General features: G+C 36.3%; 2 protein-coding genes across 2 annotated transcripts; both read right to left on the reverse strand.

The window, feature by feature from the left end:
• Nucleotides 1-1409: 1409 nt before the first annotated feature.
• Nucleotides 1410-11515, reverse strand: mas1l (MAS1 proto-oncogene like, G protein-coupled receptor). Its single transcript, XM_031899147.1, has 2 exons — nt 11333-11515; nt 1410-5166 (listed from the first exon to the last, which is right to left on the reverse strand). The coding sequence occupies exon 2, from the start codon at nt 5102-5104 to the stop codon at nt 4109-4111; it is 996 nt and encodes a 331-aa protein (XP_031755007.1). The 5' UTR covers nt 5105-5166; nt 11333-11515; the 3' UTR covers nt 1410-4108.
• A 10577-nt stretch (nt 11516-22092) lies between these two features.
• On the reverse strand, nt 22093-23168 carry mas1 (MAS1 proto-oncogene, G protein-coupled receptor). The gene has a single exon (XM_002937887.2). The coding sequence runs from the start codon at nt 23132-23134 to the stop codon at nt 22142-22144; it is 993 nt and encodes a 330-aa protein (XP_002937933.2). The 5' UTR covers nt 23135-23168; the 3' UTR covers nt 22093-22141.
• Between the last annotated feature and the right edge of the window lie 209 nt (nt 23169-23377).

The raw sequence follows: 23377 nt of genomic DNA on the forward strand, positions 1-23377 counted from the left end.
ATCATACACAAACATGCCAAGGCACACATACATGTTAGGTTCCATCAGCCAATTAATAAACAAAGTTCTGTCTTTTGCTCCCACACTTCCTGACACAGCATTATTTTTTGTCAGGTGATCTCTGAGGGAGCACACAGCACCACATAAATGGTGGCTCAAGGTAAAAGGGCAATGCTTACCGCTCTATATTAAATCCATCCTTACACAGAATTCCCCTCTCTATCGAATACAGCAGAGGCTAATCAAAATGAAATAAACTGCAGCCACCCTCACATCCAGTGATCCATTCTTACACATGTGGAGGGGGACACTGGGCCTGCAAGTATAGTTGGGTGGGGCTGCAGGTCCCTAGTTATACCACTGGTGTAAATACCTTAAGCAGGAGGGTGCCCAGCTAGATGTATACATGCCTTAGCAGTTGTGTTATATCTGGTACCCTTGATCTCATGCTGGAGACAAACTACTAAATACACTTTGTGATTTTAATATCACAGTAACTCCCTAACCATTTTCTTTACATATTAAACCAGCAAGACCCCCAGTTCTAACCATGTGACACAGATAGCTTAATAATCTCTATGTTTCCAACCACACTTTCTAATTCTTATCTAAAATGTTCCCTGGATATACCCTGTCAAAAGGGTTGTTGATATAGAAATCTTTTAACTAGAAATTCTCATAAAAATGAATAATATTTCCGGCTCCCTGTATCGCTACCATGCTGACCAATGTGTGCATATCTACTCTATGTTCTCTAACTGTCTCTGTTTGATTACAGATATCCTATAAAATTGTCTAATATGTTCCTTGATAACAAAAATGCTTTAATACTGACTGAAATTGGGTCCTGCAATGGTGGTAGGTTTAATTTAAAGAAAAAAAAAAAAGAATATCTAGAATGTCTTACCTTCTCATTGTTTGAAATTAAATGTAAAATCCTGCAGGTCTCCCAAAAATAGTAAAAAATTGATTTGAAATGTGTGAATAGTGGTGAAAGTTTACTGGTACTGGGAAGCCTTTATATCACATGATAATCTAGGCATTTTGTGGTATTTTGTGATTCAGCCATTCATTTATGTTTTTAGCACAGTAACCAAATGCATATGGAGTGCTGGCTATAACAAATTAATTCCCCAGATATTTCAGATATAATCTTTCTAAACTAGAAAGATTGAATAGTTCACAATATGTTTAACTTTTTAACGAAATTTGCCAAAAAATCATATTACTTTCTTACATTTGAATCAAATGTACATTTAGAAATCCAGTTTAGAAAATTTAACAACCTGGAAAATCCCACAAAAACATTAAGCATAGCCAGATTGTTATAAACTACTACATATAAGTGAATTAGAGCTAGACAATAGGAAAACATTCAAAGTTGAAACAATAAACACACAAATAAGAACTGATGATTTACATTTTTATTCACTTGGCAAGTAAGTACAATATGTTATGATTTATATATTACAATATTGATTTATTAGCTTTAGTGGCTGGATTTCTCTAAATGGCAGAGCTCAAAAAAAAAACAGGTTGATTATGGCAGCACAGGTAGTAGAGTATGATGCAAATTCTGTTGTTGTATTGGTAAAACAGAAAGGAATTGCAGGTATATTTAACCTCACTTTTACTTCACATACAACAGTATTTTGTATTCTTATGTACCAAATAACAACCATGAAATCTCAGTGCTGGGAAGTAATTGCTACATATGGTAGTTGATTTCCTAATCATCTTCCTAATCATCTTGTGTTTTTACCTGAGGCTAACAAGGAATTTTGCTTTGTAAAAAGATTTATAAAAGTTTAATGAATGCAATGAATGAATGTTTTTTTTAATCAACCTTTTGGTTCATTAGGGCAGTATAGTTCAGAACTGCTGAAGAACTATGACATCTCATAGAAAAAAATGGTTTTGACTTCTTCTAGCAGTTAAATTACTTCTGACCAACTGGCCCATTTCTAAAGGCAGGAAATGTGCAAACATAAAAAAAATTACTGTCAGGTCTGAACTGCTCAGGAAGTCCCCTCCATATCATTCAGTGGTTCGGTATTGTTTATAGGAACATTCACCTGGAAGAAAAACTCTCTTTCTCCAAGAAAAGCTGAAAATGCTGTCTGTTTGTTGGAAGAAATTGAAACTTGAACTCATCGATAAGGTAAGGATTAATTTAGGCTGGATAACAATGCAGTTTTTTCATGGAAATCATGGATTATACTTGCAGGGAATCAAGATAAACACTTATGTAATAAGATCATCTTTGGTATCTACAACTGCTATATTCTTACTTTAATGGCAGATCTTACAAGGCTAAAGCTACATTACTCATAAGAAATTCTCTCCAATGCGTATTAAAAAAAGGAACACTTGCTTAATTAACACATCTTTTTTGTACAAAGCAAAAATAAAATGAAACTGTCAAGTAGCGTTAGTGATATACTTCATTTGTTGCCACTGCGGGATTTACATAAATAGTAACAATGAATACACAAGACTCACAATTTCATAGGGATGCACCAAGCCCACTTTTTTGGGTTCAGCAAAACCCACCCCGACAGATTCTGTTGAATACCGAACCAAATCCGAATCCTAATTAGCATATGCAAATTACGATCGGAAGCAGTTAAAAATCGCTGTGCAGCGAAAATCTTTTCCCCGACCCATTCCGGATGCTAATTAGTACATGCAAAGTTATGCTAATTGAGATTCAGATTCAGTTCGGCCAGGACCGTGGATTTGGCCGAAACCGAATCCTTCAAAAAAAGCCTGGATTCGGCCCGAATCCCGAACTGAACCTTAAATTAAGTGCAACCCTACAATTTTATAACAGGAACAACCTAAGGGTGGCCATGCACATTAAGGGGCATATTTTTATGCTGTGTAAAACGAATTCAAAGAAAAAACGGCGTAAAAAGCTGTGTAAAATAAACTAATAAGATTGCCGTCTGAACGTCACATTTGACTCCATTATTTCTGGCAGAACAAAAACTAAGCCAATTTTACGCCGTGTTTAACACGGCGAAGCCTTGCGATGTGTGGTGAATTTCCTTGACATTTTTTACATAGTATAATAAATATGCCCCTAAGAGCGGATCTTCTCCCAATATGCCCACTTAAGCCAAATGATCAAATTAAAAAGACAGGTGTAGGAGTTGTCAGACCAGGGGCCACATCAATGAGCTGATGCAGTCAATGAGAAAATCAAACCTGCCCAATTGACACCTGGACAATTTTTGGCCAGATATACATCGCAAGCCTGTTGGGGGGCCCCATAAATGGGCAGATAAGCTACCCTAATGGTCTAAAGGACTCGAATAGGCAGCTTATATCTGCCAGTGTAAGGCCACAATAACCCACTTTTTGTCTATGTTACAGCAACAGAGATAAGTGATGAGTCTTAGGAGTGACTAGTTAAAGTTAAAATATGGCTCACAAATTTTAGACATACAATTAATTTTTTAACTGACTTTAAGGTTGAACTGTTCCAGCAGAAGAAACATCTGCTTGTGTATTAAATTTATTTGTTGTATATTTGTTATATATTACAGTGGATGTAACTTATAAAGACATTTTATAAGTAACTTGTTTTAGCATCAGCATGCTCATTTCTACACTATTAAATAAGTAATAATTGAATGTATAATTATTCCACTATTCATCAGAAATGCTGTCCAATAAAAGTCAGTCCATAATGAAGAGGGGTTTGTATTTTTTCTTTCAGCAGGTAAATATCATTGAACACTTGAACACCGTGATTAACAAGACTGCAACAAATCCGAATCCGAAAATACTCTAAAAACTGTCGATATCATGTAGAAGACAATGGCAGATGTCCCTTTTGCAACTGGAAGATCTTTCATTACTTTGTGGTTTTAGAGGTGTTCGGTTTTTTGTGCGACAATTCAAAAAAGTCACAGTTATCATGAAACACGTAGAAAAAGCTGTGGTTTTCACAACTTTTTTAATTTGTGCTTTTACAGTTCAGATCTTTTGAGAAATGACGGCCATTTGTGGAAATTAGCTTTTTTGTGGTTCCCAATATAAATCCGAAAAATGAGTTAAAGCAAATCTGCCCCATAGTCTTGAAATATTTTTCTGAAATACACTAATTTAAAGTAGAGATTGTGGAATTACTCTCTGTGTAATATTCAGTTGATTGATCTGTTTCATCTTCTTTAAAAACTCTGCTAAGTGCTTCATTCACTGAGCTACTAAACCTCTTCATCTTTTGCCTCCCCACAAAGAAGTAAATGAATGGGTTTGCACTGCTGTTAAACATAGTGCAGTAAGTACTGGCAAAGAACAGGGCAACTGAATGGAAGTTATTTGGGAATAACTTAAAATACAACAAAATCCACAACACTTTGATAGGTATGACAGAAATCAAGAACACCAGAACTGTAATGATGATGGCAACATAGATTTTTGGTGGTCGACATTTCTTTGATGTTGTCCTAACAACATGGATCAAAGTAAAACTAGACATAACCATCAAAGGAACAATGATAGCAAATGTCAGAACAGAGGCAAATATTTGCATCGCTGTACATTGATATGTATTCTTATTGAAATCATTAGCGGGACAAACAAAATTATCAAGGAGGGATAATAAAGCTCCAAACAACCAGAGGAACCCACAGGCCCACGTTGATAAGTGCTTGGGCCGGTAACATTTATGCCATATGGGGAAGAGAACTGACAGGCAACGTTCAATACTTATTGCTGTAAGGAAAAGCATGCCTGCAGTATAGCCAAAATCATATATGATTTCTAGTGCTTGGAGCGTTTTGCTTGATGGGTTCCTGGCGTTCAGCATTTTGTCCACCAGCAAAAGCATGACAACAGCATCAAAGAAAAGGTAGATAAAATCCGCAATTGCAAGATTAAGGATATACACAGTGTATTTGTTCCTCTTCATCTTAAATGTAAGGACCCAGATGACAATTGCATTGCCTATAAGCCCAAAGATGGAAAAAAAGGCAGCAAAACCGGCAACAACTGAGAAGATAATATTTTGGCTGTTCTGAGTGCCATTTGCACTTAGAGCTGATAGTGTGGAGTTCACTGTAGGATAAACTGGAGTTGCATTTACGGTGGTCATGATGGCAACACTGCACTTTACGTTTCCTTGAAGAGAATTTTGCTTGGCTGTTCAACACACTCCTACAAAACAAACAGATGCACATTAATTGGTCATGTACCACATAGCAGGGAAGCAACTTTCAGCATCTTAGCTGGTGCAGGACTACACCTTCCAATATCTATATATTTGTTCAACTGCTGAAGTATTGTTGAGGGTGGAAGTTCTATAACATCTAGAGTGGTAAAGCATGGTTACCTCTGCCATACGCAGTGTTTAGAAACTTACAAAATGCCTTTCATCTAACTTTATAAAATGATAAATCATTGGTGAGTATCGCCTTTAGAACCATTCCTACAGAAATTCCTGAAACATTCATTATAGAAGCTCAAACAAATATTAATCATTTTATCGAAAGCTAAAAAACACACTCTATAATAGTCACTAGTATTTGACAAAGAGATAAACCATTAGGAGGTTTTCAGAAACATTATACTGCAAATATTATTTTTAAAGAATTAAATACCAATGGACAGAAATAGACAAAAATGTACTCGCCAGGATGACATAAACATGTATTTACTAATCTACCTTCTACTCTAAACATTGACATTTGTATGTTCAAACATATACAAGGTCAGTTAGATTCTATTTTTCATTTGCCTTTTTCATCCATTTGAAAACTAGAACCAAGGAAAGATTATTCCCTGTTGCTGCTTTATATCAAGCAGGACAAATCAGTGGATCTGAAACACTACAAAATGGATTTCCAAATTTTACAAATATTTGCAAATACAGCATGATCTTACTTCTCTTTTCTAAAAAAGAATATCTTTTAAGAAACAGAAATACCCAAAGGGGTAGCTAACAAAGACATGGAATGTTGTTCTGAGACAATTTGCAATCGGTCTTCATTTTCTATTATTTGTGGTTTTTGATTTATTCACTTTTTGTGCTGCAGCTCTCCAGTTTCAAATTTTAGCAGCTTTCTGGTTGCTAGGGTCCAATTTAACCTAGCAAACAGGCAGTGCTTTGAAAAAGAGACAGCAATATCAATATTAGAGGGCCTAAACAGAACGATAAAAAGCACAATAGCAATTGTAGGCTCACAAAACAATAGGTTTTTGGCTGCTGGGGTCAGTGACCCCCATTTGAAAGTTGAAAAGAGTTGGAAGAGGAAACCAAATAATTCAAAAACGATAAAAACTAAAAAATGATAACCAGTGGAGGAGTTGCTAAGAATAGGCCATTCTACAGCATACTAAAAGTTAACCTGAAGGTGAACCATCCCTTTAATGCGCATTCAGGGAAGACTTCAATCTGGGGACTGGCTGTGCACTGCAGCTAGTGCCAAATAAAAAATCCTGCAACTTTTGCACTTTGCACATTGTGCCCTATTTTTTACCTGCAGAACACATTAAAGAGATACTGACTGCAATTAAAGAGTTTTTTTTAAATATATCATAACATTGCCTTTGCATGAGCTTTACAGTTTTGCCATACGAGTACTTCCTGATGCTTTTACATTACCTATGTGATCCCCCATGTTCCCCTATGAGGGGGCTGCCATATTTGTGCAGCAGAAGGCCGTTAGCATTAGAAGCTATAACTGACAGGCTGAGAAGGGACAGTCAGGTTGGCAAAACAGTCAGGTTTAGAAACCTCAAGTAACAATTACGTACAAAAGCAGCCCTATCAGTGAAATATGATCAACATAACCTATAGGTAACTTTTTATTTACATTAAAACACTCAGAAGCATTCTCCAACTTGCATATTTGAAAAATCAATTAATTATTCCAATTCTACCTCCTCAGATGTAACTTCTATTAGTAAATAGATTTCAAGCAAGTATAACCTCTCTCCCTCTCTGATTTTTTTACATAGGGTGTGCCAGTCGTGAAATAATTTTTGGTATACATTTAATTTGGCTGTGTACCACGCCATATAATTACTTTTGACATCAGAGTGCAGACACTCCAAGGACTGAGATATATATATATATATATATCTATATATCTATATATATATATAGATCATAAACCACGTCTTATGTATTCCTCTCTTATTAGCTAAAGGCATGAAAGAATATAAAGTTAATAGACCTGTCAGTTTTGCCAGCAGAATTGTGCTGAGCCCAGAGGAATACCTGTGCTATTATGGTATTATGTGATAATAATAGAAGAATGCTATATTAGACCCTAGTTGGCTAATCACACTCATTAGGCCATTTCCAGCTTCTTGTATTAGGACTATAAACAAAATAAGAGCCCTGTGGGGGTTGTAAAGAGCTTGTGAACAGCCAAAAAGCCATTGCTTTTGAGGCCAGGCTAAAAGCACAATCAGAGACAGAAGAAAATAATTCCTCTTCTAATATTTCAGTTAGGCAAATCTGTCTATTGGGGGAAATGAAAATGAAGGCATAGTCACCATCCAAAAAAAGTTGAAGAGCCACAGATCTAAAATTTCTCAATCTTTAGATGGGTGAAAGATTTCTGTTTGATTTTTTAGATGCTACAGAGCTTTGGCATAAATATAGCTTGGTATCTTTAGAATTATATGCAGAATTGTTTAACAAAATGTAAATCTGGTTTACCTATTTATAATCCTCACAGTAAAGTATGATGACTGTAATTTATGTGGGAATCCCAGCTGCCATGGTAATGTACTTCTGTAATATATAAACATATGAGATCTGGAACTAAAGTTGCATAATTTATAATCCTTCAGTAACAGCAGACAGTCATAGGATGAGGAGCATTACTGAAGGCTACCAGGCATATTAGTGTTGCACAATGGTACAGTTGACGTCATATAGAATATAAACAAAGGACGATGTGTTAGCACAACAGGTAATCTCATAAGTATTTAACTGAGCAAAATAATACTTAAGACCATAAGCATGTGCATATAACTGTCTATCCAACTATCAGGAGATGAAATAAATCAGGGGATGAAAAAATCTTTCATATGTAATTATGAAATTAACACTTCTTATAGTGCTTTTGTATTTTATTGGTGCTGCGGATCCCTAGACCAAATGCAGTTATGTACACATGACAGAGTTAATCTTCTTTAAAATGCAGTTTGATGTCACATACAATATAAACAAAGGTGGAATGTGTTAGCACAACAGGTAATCTCATAAGTCTTTGAGAGAAAAAATATTTGAGAACATGAGCGTGTTTATGTAATTGCCCTTGGAAATGGAAAAGAAGAATCATTGTCCAAATGTAATGTACATTTTTTACAGGACCTTTTATTTACAAGACATCGTACAAACAGCGATCCAAGGAATCCAAGCAATGTATGTATTGTATTAATTTTTAGGTTTTAATGTATTTTTGAGTGATATCTAGTCAGTGTATTCTGTATAGTGTCATAATTGAAAAACTGCTAAGGGAAACACAAGTGGTACACAGGTACACATTTTGTATTTTTTGGTATGTCAGAGAGGGCCCAAGTCATAAAGCTTTACTGGACACCAAAGGCAAACTTAGGACTTTCCATAGTAGCTATGCTATTACTTTATGATGCATTAGATTTCCATAAACTTAAAGGGCCAGTAATAGAAAAAATATTTTAGCTAGATATAATTTGGCCAAAGCTCTCCACTTAATTTTTCAGGATTCGTTGAGGTCTGGCATGGTGCTGTGAGACAAAAGGTTGTGAGGCAAATTGCTAATGTGGTGCCGTTATTCAAAAAGGGACCCCTTTTTCAGCCTGAGAACTATAGGCCTGTTAGTCAGTGGTTTGGCAGGTGTAATAAAGAATAGGGTACTTGAATACATTACAAATCACAATTCTACAAGTTTGTGCCAGTGTGGTTTCATGTGTAACAGTTTTGCCAGACTAATTTAATTATGTTTTATGAGGAGGTAAGGAGGAACCTCGACTCTGGAATGGCAGTTGATGTCATCTACTTGGACTTTGCTAAAGCATTTGATACAGTACCTCACCGAAAGTTAATGATAAAATTGAGGAATATTGACCTGGAACATAATATTTGTAATTGGATAGAAAACTGAAGGATAGATTAGAGTGGTGGTGAATGGAATATTTTCTAATTGAGCCAGTGTTGTAAGTGGAGTATCGCATAGGTCAGTCTTTGATCCTTTGCTTTTTAACTTGTTTATTAATGACCTGGAGGTGGGCATAGAAAGTACTGTTTCTATTTTTATTGATGATACTAAATTGTGCAAAACTATGAGTTCCTTGCAGGATGCAGAGCGATTTCATTAAATTCAAAACTGGGCAGCAAAATGGAAAATGCGGTTGATAAGTGCAAAGTTATAAATGCGAGTTATATACTAAATGGTAATGTTTTGTGGGCATCCTTAATGGAGAAGGATCTGGGTGTTTTTGTAGATAAAAAGTTGTCTAATTCCAGGCAGTGTCATTCTGTGGCTACTAAAGCAAATAAAGTGCTGTCTTGTATAAAAAAAAAGGGCATTGACTCAAGGGATGAAAACATAATTTTGCCCCTTTATAGGTCCCTGGTAAGGCCTCAACTTGAGTATGCAGTGAAGTTTTGGGCTCCAGTCCTTAAGAAAGATATTAATGAGCTGGAGAGAGTGCAGAGATGTGCAACTAAACTGGTAAAGGGGATGGAAGATTTCAAGTATGAGGTTAGACTGTCAAGTTTGGGGTTGTTTTCTCTGTGGAAAAAAGGTGCTTGCGAGGGACATCACATTACCAGAGGCCTCCCTTTAGATTAGAGGAATGGAGCTTCCATTTTAAGCAGCGTAGGTGTTTTTTCACGGTGAGGGCAGTGAGGTTCAGGAATGCCCTTCCTAGTGATCTTGTAATGGCAGATTCTGTTAATGCCTTTAAGAGGGGCCTGGATGAGTTCTTGAACAATCAGAATATCCAAGGCTATTGTGATACTAAAATCTACAGTTAGTATTGATGTTGGTATATATGGTTTATGTATGGGAGTGTATAGATAGGTCAGTATAGGTTTGTGGGTGCTGGGTTTACTTGGAAGGGTTGAACTTGTTAGACTCTTTCAACCCTATGCAACTATGTAACCATACTTGGAACAGTTTTCTTTGGACCAAATGTCTTGTTTTAAGTGCAGTGTGTTTAAATAACTTTTGCAGAATTCAGTAATTAAATAAGACATGTTGTTTTATTATTTACAGGTATTTTCAAATAACAATGTATACTTTCTAGAGATGGTGCAGAAAGGGAAGCAGAAGTAATATTACCAGTAATAAACAGAAGTAATATTACCAGTAGATGCATTTAGGTCATTCTAATTTTTTTGTTGTTACTGGCCTATTATAAAAAAAATTGTTATACAGGTATGGGGCCTGTTACCCAGAATGCTTGGGACCTAAGGTATTCCAGATAAGGGATCTTTTGTAACTCTGATCTCCATAGTGCAAGTCTGCCAAAAAATCATTGAAACATTATTTATACCCAATATGTTTGTTTCACCACCAATATGGATTAATTATAACTTAGTTGGGATCAAGTACAAGGTATTATTACAGAGAAAAAGGAAATAATGTTTAAATATTAGAATTAATTGCCTATAATGGAGTCTATGGGAGATGACCTCATAAATTGAAACTTTCTGGATAACAGGTTTCCAGATAATGGATTCTAGATAATGGCATGTTCAGTTATTTGTATTGACATTTACTTCAATTCTATATTGTTGCCAAGCCTTTTACATGCTCTACTTTTCAGGTGAGAACAAGATTGTATCTGACAGCATGACCTCAGATTTGTCCCCTACTTTTTTTTTTTACCAAGCTTGTTAATATTAGTGAACATTTTAACTAAATGGCTAGCAAAACTCCTCTGACCTTCATAAGGATATTTCTTAATTTTTTTACAGAAAGGTTTAACCTTAATCGAGAAGTAAAAGTCAACAGAGCAGAGTTTTGCAGCCACCAAGTGGCTTTGAGCAGTGCTGCATAACATGACACATGCAAATCCATGGTTTAATTGAATCATTTACATATTTTTCTTTGTCCTTGATCACAACTAAGATATAATTATTCCTTACTGGAAGCAAAATCCTTTTGAATTTTTAATTAATGTTTAAATGATGAAAAAATAAAGAAAAAACCCTTATGTGGAAAACCACAGGTCCCATACCTGTACTACAGTCCATAAAATTACTTAAATCTTTGTAAAAAAAAGAAATTCATACAGTTATTTCACAACAAAACAACTACAAAATCTAACAGCTAAAATAGAATTTGTAGGTACAGTAGTAGACCTATTCAGGACTTACCTTTGTTTTCGGGAAAGCTGGAAAAGAGTAATACTCGCTGTGTGATTTCTGATTCCCACACAATGTTCTAATAAACACTAAGAAGTGAATAATGTTTCTCCTCGAAATCAATGCTTTTGGATTACAAATGGGCAGGGAAAAAACATAAACCCACACCCACTCTTAACTAAAACAAAATTAATACCACAAGTAGCATGCAGCTATTACACAATCTTTCTGGCTGGAGAATCGTGCTATGTATTAGTTATTTCCTGGTTTCTTTGTATATGATTTGGGCTCCAAGTAAACCTTGATTTAATCTTGCTTAGGTATGTTCAGATATTGTGTCTCTAATAATTCATCTCACACTGTGGCAAATAATTACGGTATGGCATTGTGCTCACTGGCACGCAACTGCAGTTTCATCTGTAACCTTTGGGAATAAAATACAAAGAAAGAAATCCATTGATCACCTAATAGTTTACATAGTTGCTAAACCTGTTATGTAAGGCGGCATGCAACCGTTATTACACTGAGTATATTAATAGATTAACAGCATGAGAACAGAAGTTCTATTTTCTGTAAAAGTCAATTGTTAATTGTTAGGAAATGATCCTGTGTTGCTTTGTAGAGGAGCTCATGGGAATCATTTTTATAGGGGATAAATACTTTAGCTATGTGCCATAACATTTAATATTTGAATTATAGAATGAAAATGTAAATCATCACACCGGATCACATTTTCTATTCTTGTAGACTTTGAGGCCTAGTTACTGCAGTGCAATACTTTTTCTAACATTGAATCACCTTTCATTAAGAAGAGGTATGTGGCTTGCTCTAGCATCCCTAAATATTTTCCATCCAGGGTATTTGTCCTCTCTGGCACATTTCAAATTAGCTTTTCTATCCCTTTATTAACTGGATGTCAAGGATATTGCCGCATTTCATACATGTGACAGGAGGTTGATTACTAGACGTACCACAGAATCCATTACACCTATCAAGTAAATCACTGGACACATGCACACACTTCATAGTACTGTAATTACAGTCTGCAAATATATTCTCTTCAGTCTGTCCACAAATACTAGTGGGTATCTGTTCACTTAAAGATTGTTTGGTGACAGATTCTAGGCTTATATGAGTTCATTTTACTTGTATGTTGGTTATAGCACTCTCAGACAAAGCTAGTAGGATAGTGCAAGTGAACTCTTTTTTTTTACCCAGCGAAGCCACAATTAGCCCAAAATATAGTCAGTGTTTAGTATAACTAACAAGCTAACAATCATTATAAATGCTGTGTTATCAGAAACACTGTAGAAATAGAAAGGCCACAAACTATATAATTATGACATATAAGTATTTGCCATGCCATTAAATGAAACATAATAAGCAGTAAATTAAAATCACAGTAGGGGCAGGGTTTGACAACCCACTATAAAATCATTGGTTCCCACTGCATATACACCATCCAATGCTAGTTGAGAGCAGACATCATATCAATAACATTGCATTGCATGCAAAAGGGTTCAACAGCATCCAGTCCTATAGATGGCCAGTTTATGCAGCAGTAATTGCCCTCATTTATTAACAGGGACCTCCACTGAAAAACTTTTTTGGCATAATGAAAGAAAATGCAATTCTAAGAAGCTTTCCATTATATATCAATTAAACCTTTTAATGTTCTTAAAGTTATTTTGAAACATAATTGCTTTTTAAAGCTATTTACAATCTCTGCACTCTGACTCCTGAAACCATGTTGCAAGGCAGCTGATTAAAGACAATTAAAAGATTGACTCCTGGTACATTGTTTTGAGAGTCAGACCAAGAGAGCATGACTTTAAAGGAGAAGGAAAGGTAAAAACTAAGTAAGCTTTATCAGAAAGGTCTATGTAAATACAGCCATAAGCACTTACAGAAAAGCTGCACTGAGTCCTCTATCAAAAGAAACACAGGATTTCTTGTCTCCTTTTTTGTAAACATATTCTTAGGGTATCTGACTTCCTCTCTCAGAAAAGTCCTTCATTCCTGGGGCCAGAGTCTGCACAGCTATCTCCTCTCTCCCTTCTCCTGCTCCCCCCTCCCATAAAATTTCATAAAACTCACACCCCCCATCCTTAGGAATGTGTGATCTCAGCTATAATAGAGCTGCAAGCAGGAATCTATGAAGACCAAGCTAAAATGGCAGCAGCAATCTTAATCAAACAGAGAATGCTTTTAGGGCTTGGTACGGTATTGGTTTCTGCAGAATAAATATAGCGTTCTAAGTGGCATTAATGTGGCAAATCTATTGTGGCGAATACTTCTCCTTTAAGAGTATAAATAGTATAGGTATTCCGTAAGTGATGCTCAAAAGGAAAGATAGACAGGCAGATACAGTATTTGTTTGTTAAATTCTGATTGAGATGATTTGTTTTTCACTTGTCATAAATCTCAGAGTTATTCCTTTTAAATGCTTCAAACACTGCAGTTCATGGGAACATGTAGCTGAGATCACACACTTATTTTCTTTGTACCATGCAGGGCTATTTTTAACATTTTGATCAGCTTTATTTTGCACCTAATTGCTGTGGGAAAGGCACCTCATGAACTTAGCATTAATGTCTGGGAAACACCATGGTCAATAGGATAACAAGCTGTTACACTAAGCCATCATCATGTATCAAAATTCACTGAACCCTGTCAAACCCTGTCATTATACAAAATGGGTGCAGATGGGAATTCCCTCTCCGATTTCTTTTATTTTTATATCAACCCTTGTGCCATATATCTACTGAATGGTACAAGAGTTGCATCATATAAAAAAGTATCTAATGTCAATAGGCTTTTCATAAACCATACAGGGCTCTAACTCAATCAGCTATAAACATTAAAGCAACAGCCTACAATAAACAAAGTAAATATTGTGTTGTATTATTTGTAGACATAACATACTGTATCACATCTCCAATTTTCACCCATTACACTCACATAGACATCAGAGCCAGAAAATAACATGTACGCTTAATATATATATAATGGGAAGTGTAAAAATTGATATGCAGAGACAGTGTCTCGAAAAAAAACATTTCACAATTACAAGTTTGTGCCAGCATGGGTAAATGCCAAACAGGATTGCGTCAGACAAATCTACAGGATGTGTATAGAAATGTAGCATGTTGGCTACAGTGCATTTAATACAGGACTGAAGGTTACAGGGGTATTCTTTCATTCAAGTTGCATGTAAAACTTAGTCCTTCTAAAAAAATGCATTAAAAAAAGGAGGGCAGCGCAGTGCAGCAGCGTACCTGTGCGCCATCTTCTGTTTAATAGAATATGCTTCGGGTCTCACCGCCAACATGGACCCTGCTTGAGCATGCACAGTTAAAGTTGATTTCTGGCTAGCCCCAACTGCACATTCTCAAGCAGGGTCTGTATCGGTGGTGAGAACCGAAGCATATTCTATTGAACAGAAGATGGTGCCCAGGTGCGCTGCTCTGTTTTTTTAGGTTGGGTTCTTCTCTAGGGCCAGTTTTAAACTTACAGGCTATGTGAGAAGGGAGAAGTGAGGGTTATCGATGCAGGCCACTTAAGGGGCTTTTATACCTGGGGGGAGGTAGTAGTTCCCCTTTAATGAATCAGATCAATTTGAGTGTCTGGCCAGCCTGGGGATGACTTTCACATAGTAGCCCGTTTGAAATATATTGCAATATATGGACAAACAATCCCTGTTTTGGTTAAATGGTATGGGAATTTTTTGGTAGCTTAATATCGGGTACAGAGGGTGGTTGTTAATGGTACATTCTCTACTTGGAATAAGGTTCTCAGTGGGGTCCCTCAGGGTTCTGTATTGGGTCCACTTTTGTTTAACTTGTTCATAAATGACTTAGGGGAGGTTATTACAAGTAATGTTGATACAGATGACACAAAACTCTGCAGACCAGTCAATTCTATCCAGGATGTGGCATCCTTGCAGCAGGATCTTGACCAACTGGCAATCTGGGTGGCTAAGTGGCAGATGAGATTTAATGTGGATAAATGTAAGGTCATGCACCTGGGATGTAAAAATATGCAAGCCACTTATACCCTTAATGGGACTGCACTAGGCAAATCCATAATGGAGAAGGACCTTGGAGTCCTTGTAGATAATAAACTTGGCTGTAGCAAGCAATGCCAGGCAGCAGCTGCAAGGGAAAACAAGGTTTTGAGCTGTATTAAAAGGGGTATAGATTCACGGGAGGAGGGGGTTATTCTTCCCCTTTACAGAGCACTGGTAAGGCCCCATCTAGAATATGCTCTTCAGTTCTGGTTTCCAATGCTCAAACGGGACATGATTGAGAGGGTCCAGACAAGGGCAACTAAGTTGGTAAAGGGTATGGAAAGTCTCAGTTATGAAGAAAGACTGGCCAAGTTGGGTTTGTTTACACTGGAGAAGAGGCGCTTAAGAGGTGACATAACTATGTATAAATATATAAGGGGATCATATAATAACCTTTCTAATGTTTTATTTACCAGTAGGTCCTTCCAACGGACACGAGGGCATCACTCCGTTTAGAAGAAGGGAGGTTCAGTTTAAATATTCGGAAAGGATTTTTTACAGTGAGAGCTGTGAAGTTGTGGAATTCCCTCCCCGAATCAGTCGTACTGGCTGATACATTATATAGCTTTAAGAAGGGGCTGGATGGATTCTTAGCAAGTGAGGGAATACAGGGTTATGGGAGATAGCTCTTAGTACAAGTGAGGGAATACAGGGGTATGGGAGATAGCTCTTAGTACAAGTGAGGGAATACAGGGTTATGGGAGATAGCTCTTAGTACAAGTTGCCCCAGCGACTGGTCCGATTGCCATCTTGGAGTCAGGAAGGAATTTTTTCCCCTCTGCAGCAAATTAGAGAGGCTTCAGATGGGGTTTTTTGCCTTCCTCTGGATCAACTAGTAGTTAGGCAGGTTATATATAGGCATTATGGTTGAACGTGATGGAATTATGTCTTTTTTCAACCCAACTTACTATGTTACTATGTTACTATCTTACTGCCCAATATATATATTGATAAAAGGACCTCTTGTCTTTGTCTGTATCGATTTTATGATCATATTGTAAAGGTTTAATGTTTAATGCTGAGTACAGATTTCACTTTTTTTATTGGTATGGTATGTTCCTGTGTAGTTAGAACAATCTTACTGTATTTGTGATGTGCCTCTGGGGTCTGCTCTAAAGGGTCAGTAAAGCTGGCAATTTTCGCATGAAAGATTGTTCCAACCTTCCACTGACATTCAGGGCTGAATCATCAAATATGGAGGTAGAAACAATAGGATTTCTACCTCCTTCTGTAGATTTAGCCCTGAAGGCAGATTTTGCTTAGGCGCCTTCAATGGCGCCCGATATCAGCAGCTTTCTGCGATATCTGCTACCTCGCCGAGCTGCCATACATGCACCGAATATCGTATGAATCGAGGTTTCGTACAATATTATCTGTGCGTGTAGGGCCATCTTAAATCTCTGGAGTTCAATGAAATGGGGGTTGTGCCGAACATACTTTTTGCCTATTGTTTTTATCACATTGTTTAATCCCATTTTTATTTCTGGAGCTAAACAGGTAAAACATGGAAATTAAGCTACTCCATCTTTGGTCCTTGGGAGATATCCATTTTTAATGTTTTAGTATTTATATACAAAAAAACACAGTATGTTTAAATGGCTCATTTTGCAGAATGTGTACTGTATCTACTATGCTTAATTGTATATACTATCATACAGACAAAAGTAGAGTTTTTTTAGATTTTGAATACTTTTTTACTTTAATTTAAAGGACAGCAGCAGCACAGTAACTGCAATTTTAATTACAGTAATTGGAAAAAAGGGCAAAATGCACTTAATGCAAGATCTGAAAAATGACTGAACACTGTTGTAGGTATTGCTCAACAGCTGATACATGAGAATACCTTTATATTAGGGCACCTGTTTTTGTGAAGTGTTTGACTAGAAGGAAGAAGTTTTTAAAGCAAATACAAAGCTAAATCTCAAGAAGGAAATAAAGCACAAAGAGTGCATTAACCAATAAATAAGAGGATTTTGAAAAATATATTGACATAAATATGACAACAGAGATTTCTGATTACTGGATTATCTTTTTTGTGTGTTAAACTATGTATACCATTGTACAACAATCAGAGACTGATTACAACATATTATGGACAAATACCCCATGTGTGTGAAATTGAGTTTTGCAATTCAGTTTTGTATGTATAGCTATATAGAATAGATGACGATAGATAGATAGATGGATAGATAGATAGATAGATAGATAGATAGATAGATAGATAGTTAGATACTGTGGAACAATGGCTGGAAAGACCCTAGAGGGAAGGTAAAAATCTACTAGTATGCTCTATGGGGCACAGCAGATGAGGGAAATAACAGAGCGTGTGTCCAATCAGACTGGAGGAGCTGGGGCAGGTTCTGTAAATGAGTCACCAGTTGGGTAAAGGGGAGTGGCTGGGGGTGAGCTCTCTGCCAGGAAGTGGGAAGTAGGTGTGGAGAGTTGCTCTTGTAATGAGTTTTAAATATGCAGCCTATATATGCAGACTGCCAGTGAATCAACTCACAGTTTAGTCAAGCTGGACAAAGCTGTGAGTTGATTATTGCTTATGTTATGTTAAAACTTACCTCATAGAAAAACTCCTCTGTGAATAAAACAAACTTCTACCTGTTTAAAATTACCCTGGGAATTGCTTGCTTTTGCTTTGGAGAAGGTATTGCCTTAGGATATATATACACTCACCTAAAGGATTATTAGGAACACCATACTAATACCCTTCTCTGACCTCTAGCATCAACAAGGCATTTTCGCCCACAGGACTGCCGCATACTGGATGTTTTTCCCTTTTCACACCATTCTTTGTAAACCCTAGAAATGGTTGTGCTTGAAAATCCCAGTAACTGAGCAGATTGTGAAATACTCAGACCGGCCCATCTGGCACCAACAACCATGCCACGCTCAAAATTGCTTAAATCACCTTTCTTTCCCATTCTGACATTCAGTTTGGAGTTCAGGAGATTGTCTTGACCAGGACCACACCCCTAAATGCATTGAAGCAACTGCCATGTGATTGGTTGATTAGATAATTGCATTAATGAGAAATTGAACAGGTGTTTCTAATAAACCTTTAGGTGAGTGTATTTCCCCATGAAAAAATGGCTCACTCATGGGCCTTATAAATGAGTGAAAAATGTTCATTAGATTGTCAATGTTTCAGTCCTAATAAGATGATGTTTCTCAAGACTACACACTAGGATTCCACAATCTAAAATAGCCACTTGATTATGTACATTGGCATCCAAATTTTAGGGGCTTGGGGGATTATTAGGTGAAACAATTATGCAATGCTGTATGTGATATTTGTCATGACACTGTATATACTGCACACTGATGACATCGCAGGGAGTGGGTTACATGCCAATTTATATAATCAAGTGGCTACTATAGTTTGTGGGATCCTGGATGTGTTTGGGATGTCTTGAGAAACTACTAAACATTTTTTCCTTTAAGTAAAGCTGTATTGGAGGTGGCAGGCTAGAGGGGAAAAGAATGGCGATATAAACATTTATCACTTACATAACAGTTCATTACAGCACAAATAAGGCCTGATGTGCAATGCCCACACAGTGGGCAAAGTGCAATAAAAGGTCACAATCAGCCATTGTTTTGCACTTTGCCCAGTGCATAGGGTATTGTGTATTTTAGCCACAGACCTGGGACTGCATAAAGGTGGACACACCATCGGTCACACAAAACATCGTAAGATCCGCCACACACTGTCAGGGCTGAAACAGCAGGTAAGGAGGTAGAAACAATAGGATTTCTACCTCCTTCTGCCGATTCAGCCCTGACGGCAGATTTTGCTCAGGCGCCTTCTATGGTGCCTGATCAAAATCTTTTAACCGGTCCGATCGGCGAGTCGACTGATATCAGCAGCTTCCTGTGATATCGGTCTACTCGCCGACATGCCATACACGCACCGAATATCGTACGAAATGAGGTTTCGTACGATAGTATCGGTGCGTGTATGGCCAGCTTTAGACAGTGCTCCATTCAAGAAGGGCAAGCCTGGGGGGGAGGCACATAGATTTCCTTCCTTCCCGCCCCCTACCTTGTATGTTATTGTGCCCCTTGTGCTCTTGCACTTGCACCCACTAGGTCAAGATGGACCCATCTAGTTCCTATTGTCAGTTTACTAAAACATGACGCAGTAGCTGCTAATTTACAAGATCCACTCTGACTCTAATCTTATAAATCGACATTAAACTATTTATTAGATTATCTGATTTATTTAGATTTAAAAGCATTTGTAGATATTACTTCTCTGAAAAAGAATTAATAATTCCCTGTGATAGGAATGATAAGAGGATCACAGAAAAATCCTTACCATCCTTCATGTTGTCATAATATTAATAATAGTGCTGTTTTATTAATGCTTCTTTTGTTCATTTCTGAGAATGGTAAAGTTGTTTTGATATGTGGAACCACTTTTAATTATACTGTAAATACATGCTGGATGTACATTGGAGGTGTGTGCATATTTAGATACCGTAAAAAAAATACAATCTTTGTGGGATATTGTATAAACAATTTAATTTGCTTCGGGCATTGATGATGTGACTTTAAAATAATATGTACAAATTGAAGACAAGACACATAACCACAAGCTTTCTGGTTATTAAACAGATGTAAAGTCGTACAAAAAGAAGAAAGCATCTCACCTATAAATACAGGATATTATATAATATAATAAGTGCTAAGTGACCAATAGCGCAGTTAATAATTTCTTATTTTTGTTGTGTTTAGCAAGCTATTTTATCTCTTATCTAACAGACTTTACAAATATATAGAGTCATATATATGGAGATATTAGTAGCTCTTTTGTGAGTGAACATGGTGTGCTTCTATTACCTTTTACTTAAATATTTGATTCTCCTATAAAATTCCTATTAAAATTCTTATAAAATTATTTTTTGTGGGCCTGTTTGCATGTCCATTTGGGAAATATAGGCAATACAATACTTTATTGTGGAGAATCATAGGCCATGAAACAGGTCATTTGGGTTTGCTCTGGATACATAGTTGCTCTTTGCTTATATAAAAAATAGGGCTCTACAATATATCTACACCTTATATATATAGTCTGGCATATTAGTTATTTTAGCATATAAAATAAATATAACTGTGATTGTTGTCATCTAGATCTTTACAATCATGAGCCATGCAGGTAATTGTTTTGATGTTATTTTTATTTAGCAAAATAATTGTCATGTACTACAGTACAACTTATTTGAGAAAAACCCTAATTGCTAGAATGGAAGATTGGGTTGAAGTTTGGATGGAAGAAATACCTCCTCATCCTCCCATGATTGCTCTGTACAGCAAAACAGGCAGGATATGGTGTAAGCTGAAAGTAGATTGGATCTAAACTATTCTGCGCAGGAAGAAAATAACAAAATATTTATTTATACTTGAAAAATTGTAATTATGTACTGCCAACCCAAACCTTAATTATTTTGGTTGATGATAAACATAAGTGTATTTGCCCCTTACACTAATGCATTATTGAGAAATAGCAGATAAATGAATACCAGCAATAAAGATAATATAGTTGTATGTTTATTTTGAGATAACAATAATGCTTACATGAATTATACTTACATTAAAATGTGTATTGGTATACAGTCAATAATGCAAGGGGAACATGGAATAAAAGTTGCATATATCAGAGAAAAAGAACTTCCTTGCCCTAAAGGCTTGGCTCACAGTCTAAGAGAAAGAGCTACACCTAGGAAGTAGCAATAACACAGATTTGAGGAATGTACTAAAGCTAGATAATATAAAATAAAGCAAATTACATATATGCCCTAATCTTCAGGCACAACATTCACCTAAAAAAAACTGAGTCCATTAATTTCTGCCTATTACATTCTGCATATTGTTTTAATTATAAAAAAAATAGACATTTTCCTATTTTTTGCCATTATAAAGCACTATTTTAAAAGTTGGGCTATTTTCTCTGAACTCAGCTCCCCCTTTCTATATAAACAGGGCTCCCTGTCTACCTTTAAACAAGCAAACCTCTCCCTTAATTAAACAGCAGTCTTTGAGCTGCTCATTATCAGGGGCTTCTCAGTAGTTATCAGGAGTAGCAATTGGTTTTATCAACTTTGAAGTTTTTTGGGACTAAGTGACAGAAAGTGTTAACGTGACACTGGATTCATATTTTTGTTTAGTGCCAGAAATAACAGAAACCATAGATATGCAAAAAGTATGTGGGACACAAACTCTATTCATTTAACTGAAAGTGTTGAAAAGAAGTGTATACTGTGCTTTTTTTAAAACAGATGCAATACAGTGCAATTCCAATAGGGCAATTTTTACTGTAGTTTTACCATTTGGGAGATTCTCATGCATTTCACCCTAGAGCAACACAAGTGTGTAGGTAGTTAGGTATGTATATATATATATATATATATATATATATATTATATATACACTGGGTTCATTTAAAAGGGTTGAACTTGGTGGGTTAAAGTAATGGGGTGCACAGTGTATTAACTAAATGTTTCCACCAAATCAAAAGCACAGGATTCCTTTGTTTAGAGATGGGACACATGGATTGCAATTTTTTTTTATAAGATATTTTTATTTTATGTTATGATATGCTCCTAAACCATAGAACTCCTAAGGATGACAAATTGTTAGTGTTACACAGCATAACTTAAATAAAGCCCCAACTAAAAATTAAAAATCTCCAGCTCTGTCTAAATGATAACCATTCAAACCAATGCGATCCGAACAGAGCATGCTCATATCATCATTGTCTGAATTTTAGTTGTTTCCTTTTTTTGTTGTCTCCAATGCTGAATTCCATCATCTCGAAACACTCTTTGGAGTATAATAACAAGATTGAGCTTACCACTGCTTCTACCCTGACGTCCAACAAGAAAATAAACAAATGGGTTTATACTGCAATTCATAGAACTAAACAAGGACACAATATTCAGTACTGGGAGTGGTGGAAAAATGTGGTGTTTATACCATACCAGTAACAAAATCCTCATTGGCATACCAAATACAAGAAAGAAAATAACAGTCACTGTGATCACAATGTAAAGTTTTGGTGGCTGCTTCTGCTGGGAACTAGTCCACACTTTGATTAGAAGAACAAGACTTGACACAGTCATGAGTGGTATAAAAGCAATATAACTAAGGCAGCAAATAATAGCAAAGACAATATAACATTCTTTAACTGTAGTATTTACCTTGGTATAAATACTGATATATTCAGGTTGGTAACAATAGCAAAATTCAAGTACTGTGAGAAGACAGGAGATTGCCCATATAGAGATACATACAACTGAGGACAGATGCCTGGGTCTGTTGCAGTGATACCAGATTGGAAAAAGGACAGACAGACATCTTTCCACACTGATGGCTGTAAGAAGACAAAGGCTTGTGTTGTACGCGAAAAGACAAGGTAGTACCAGCGGATATATTGTACTTATTAATTCTAAATTTTCTTTGCCAACTACAGGAAGTCTCTCTTTTAAGGCAATGCCAATAATGTCCAAAGTAGCATATACTAGAAGGAAGCAGAAATCAGCCACCGCAAGGTTAAGAATATAGACTGTGGAATAATTTCTCTTGATCTTAAAAGAAAGGAACCAGATAACAAGACTATTGCCAAATATACCTAATGTTGATACTGTCATTGATATTGGTTTTATAAAAATGCCAATATCTGTCACATTCAGGCTGGTCTGGTTTGCCAAGACCATTTCTTTTGTTGTATGAGACATTGTTGTAGTCTTGCATCAATATACTGTGTCTCAGGCGTAAAATGAATACAATTTATAGAAATGAATGTAATTTAATTTTTCTAGATAATAAATGCAAACAAATGTTCAAGTGGTAACAAAATCACAACAAAATGAATAAACAGAGCTGGTGAAAAGTGCAACATTTGTTGGTTTGCTTTTTACTCCCATACAATTCGCAGTAAGAATCTGGAAGGTATGTTGCAGTTGCTTGGATTTCTGAGA

Source organism: Xenopus tropicalis, chromosome 3 (assembly GCF_000004195.4).
Source record: "Xenopus tropicalis strain Nigerian chromosome 3, UCB_Xtro_10.0, whole genome shotgun sequence".
Lineage (NCBI taxonomy): Eukaryota > Metazoa > Chordata > Amphibia > Anura > Pipidae > Xenopus > Xenopus tropicalis.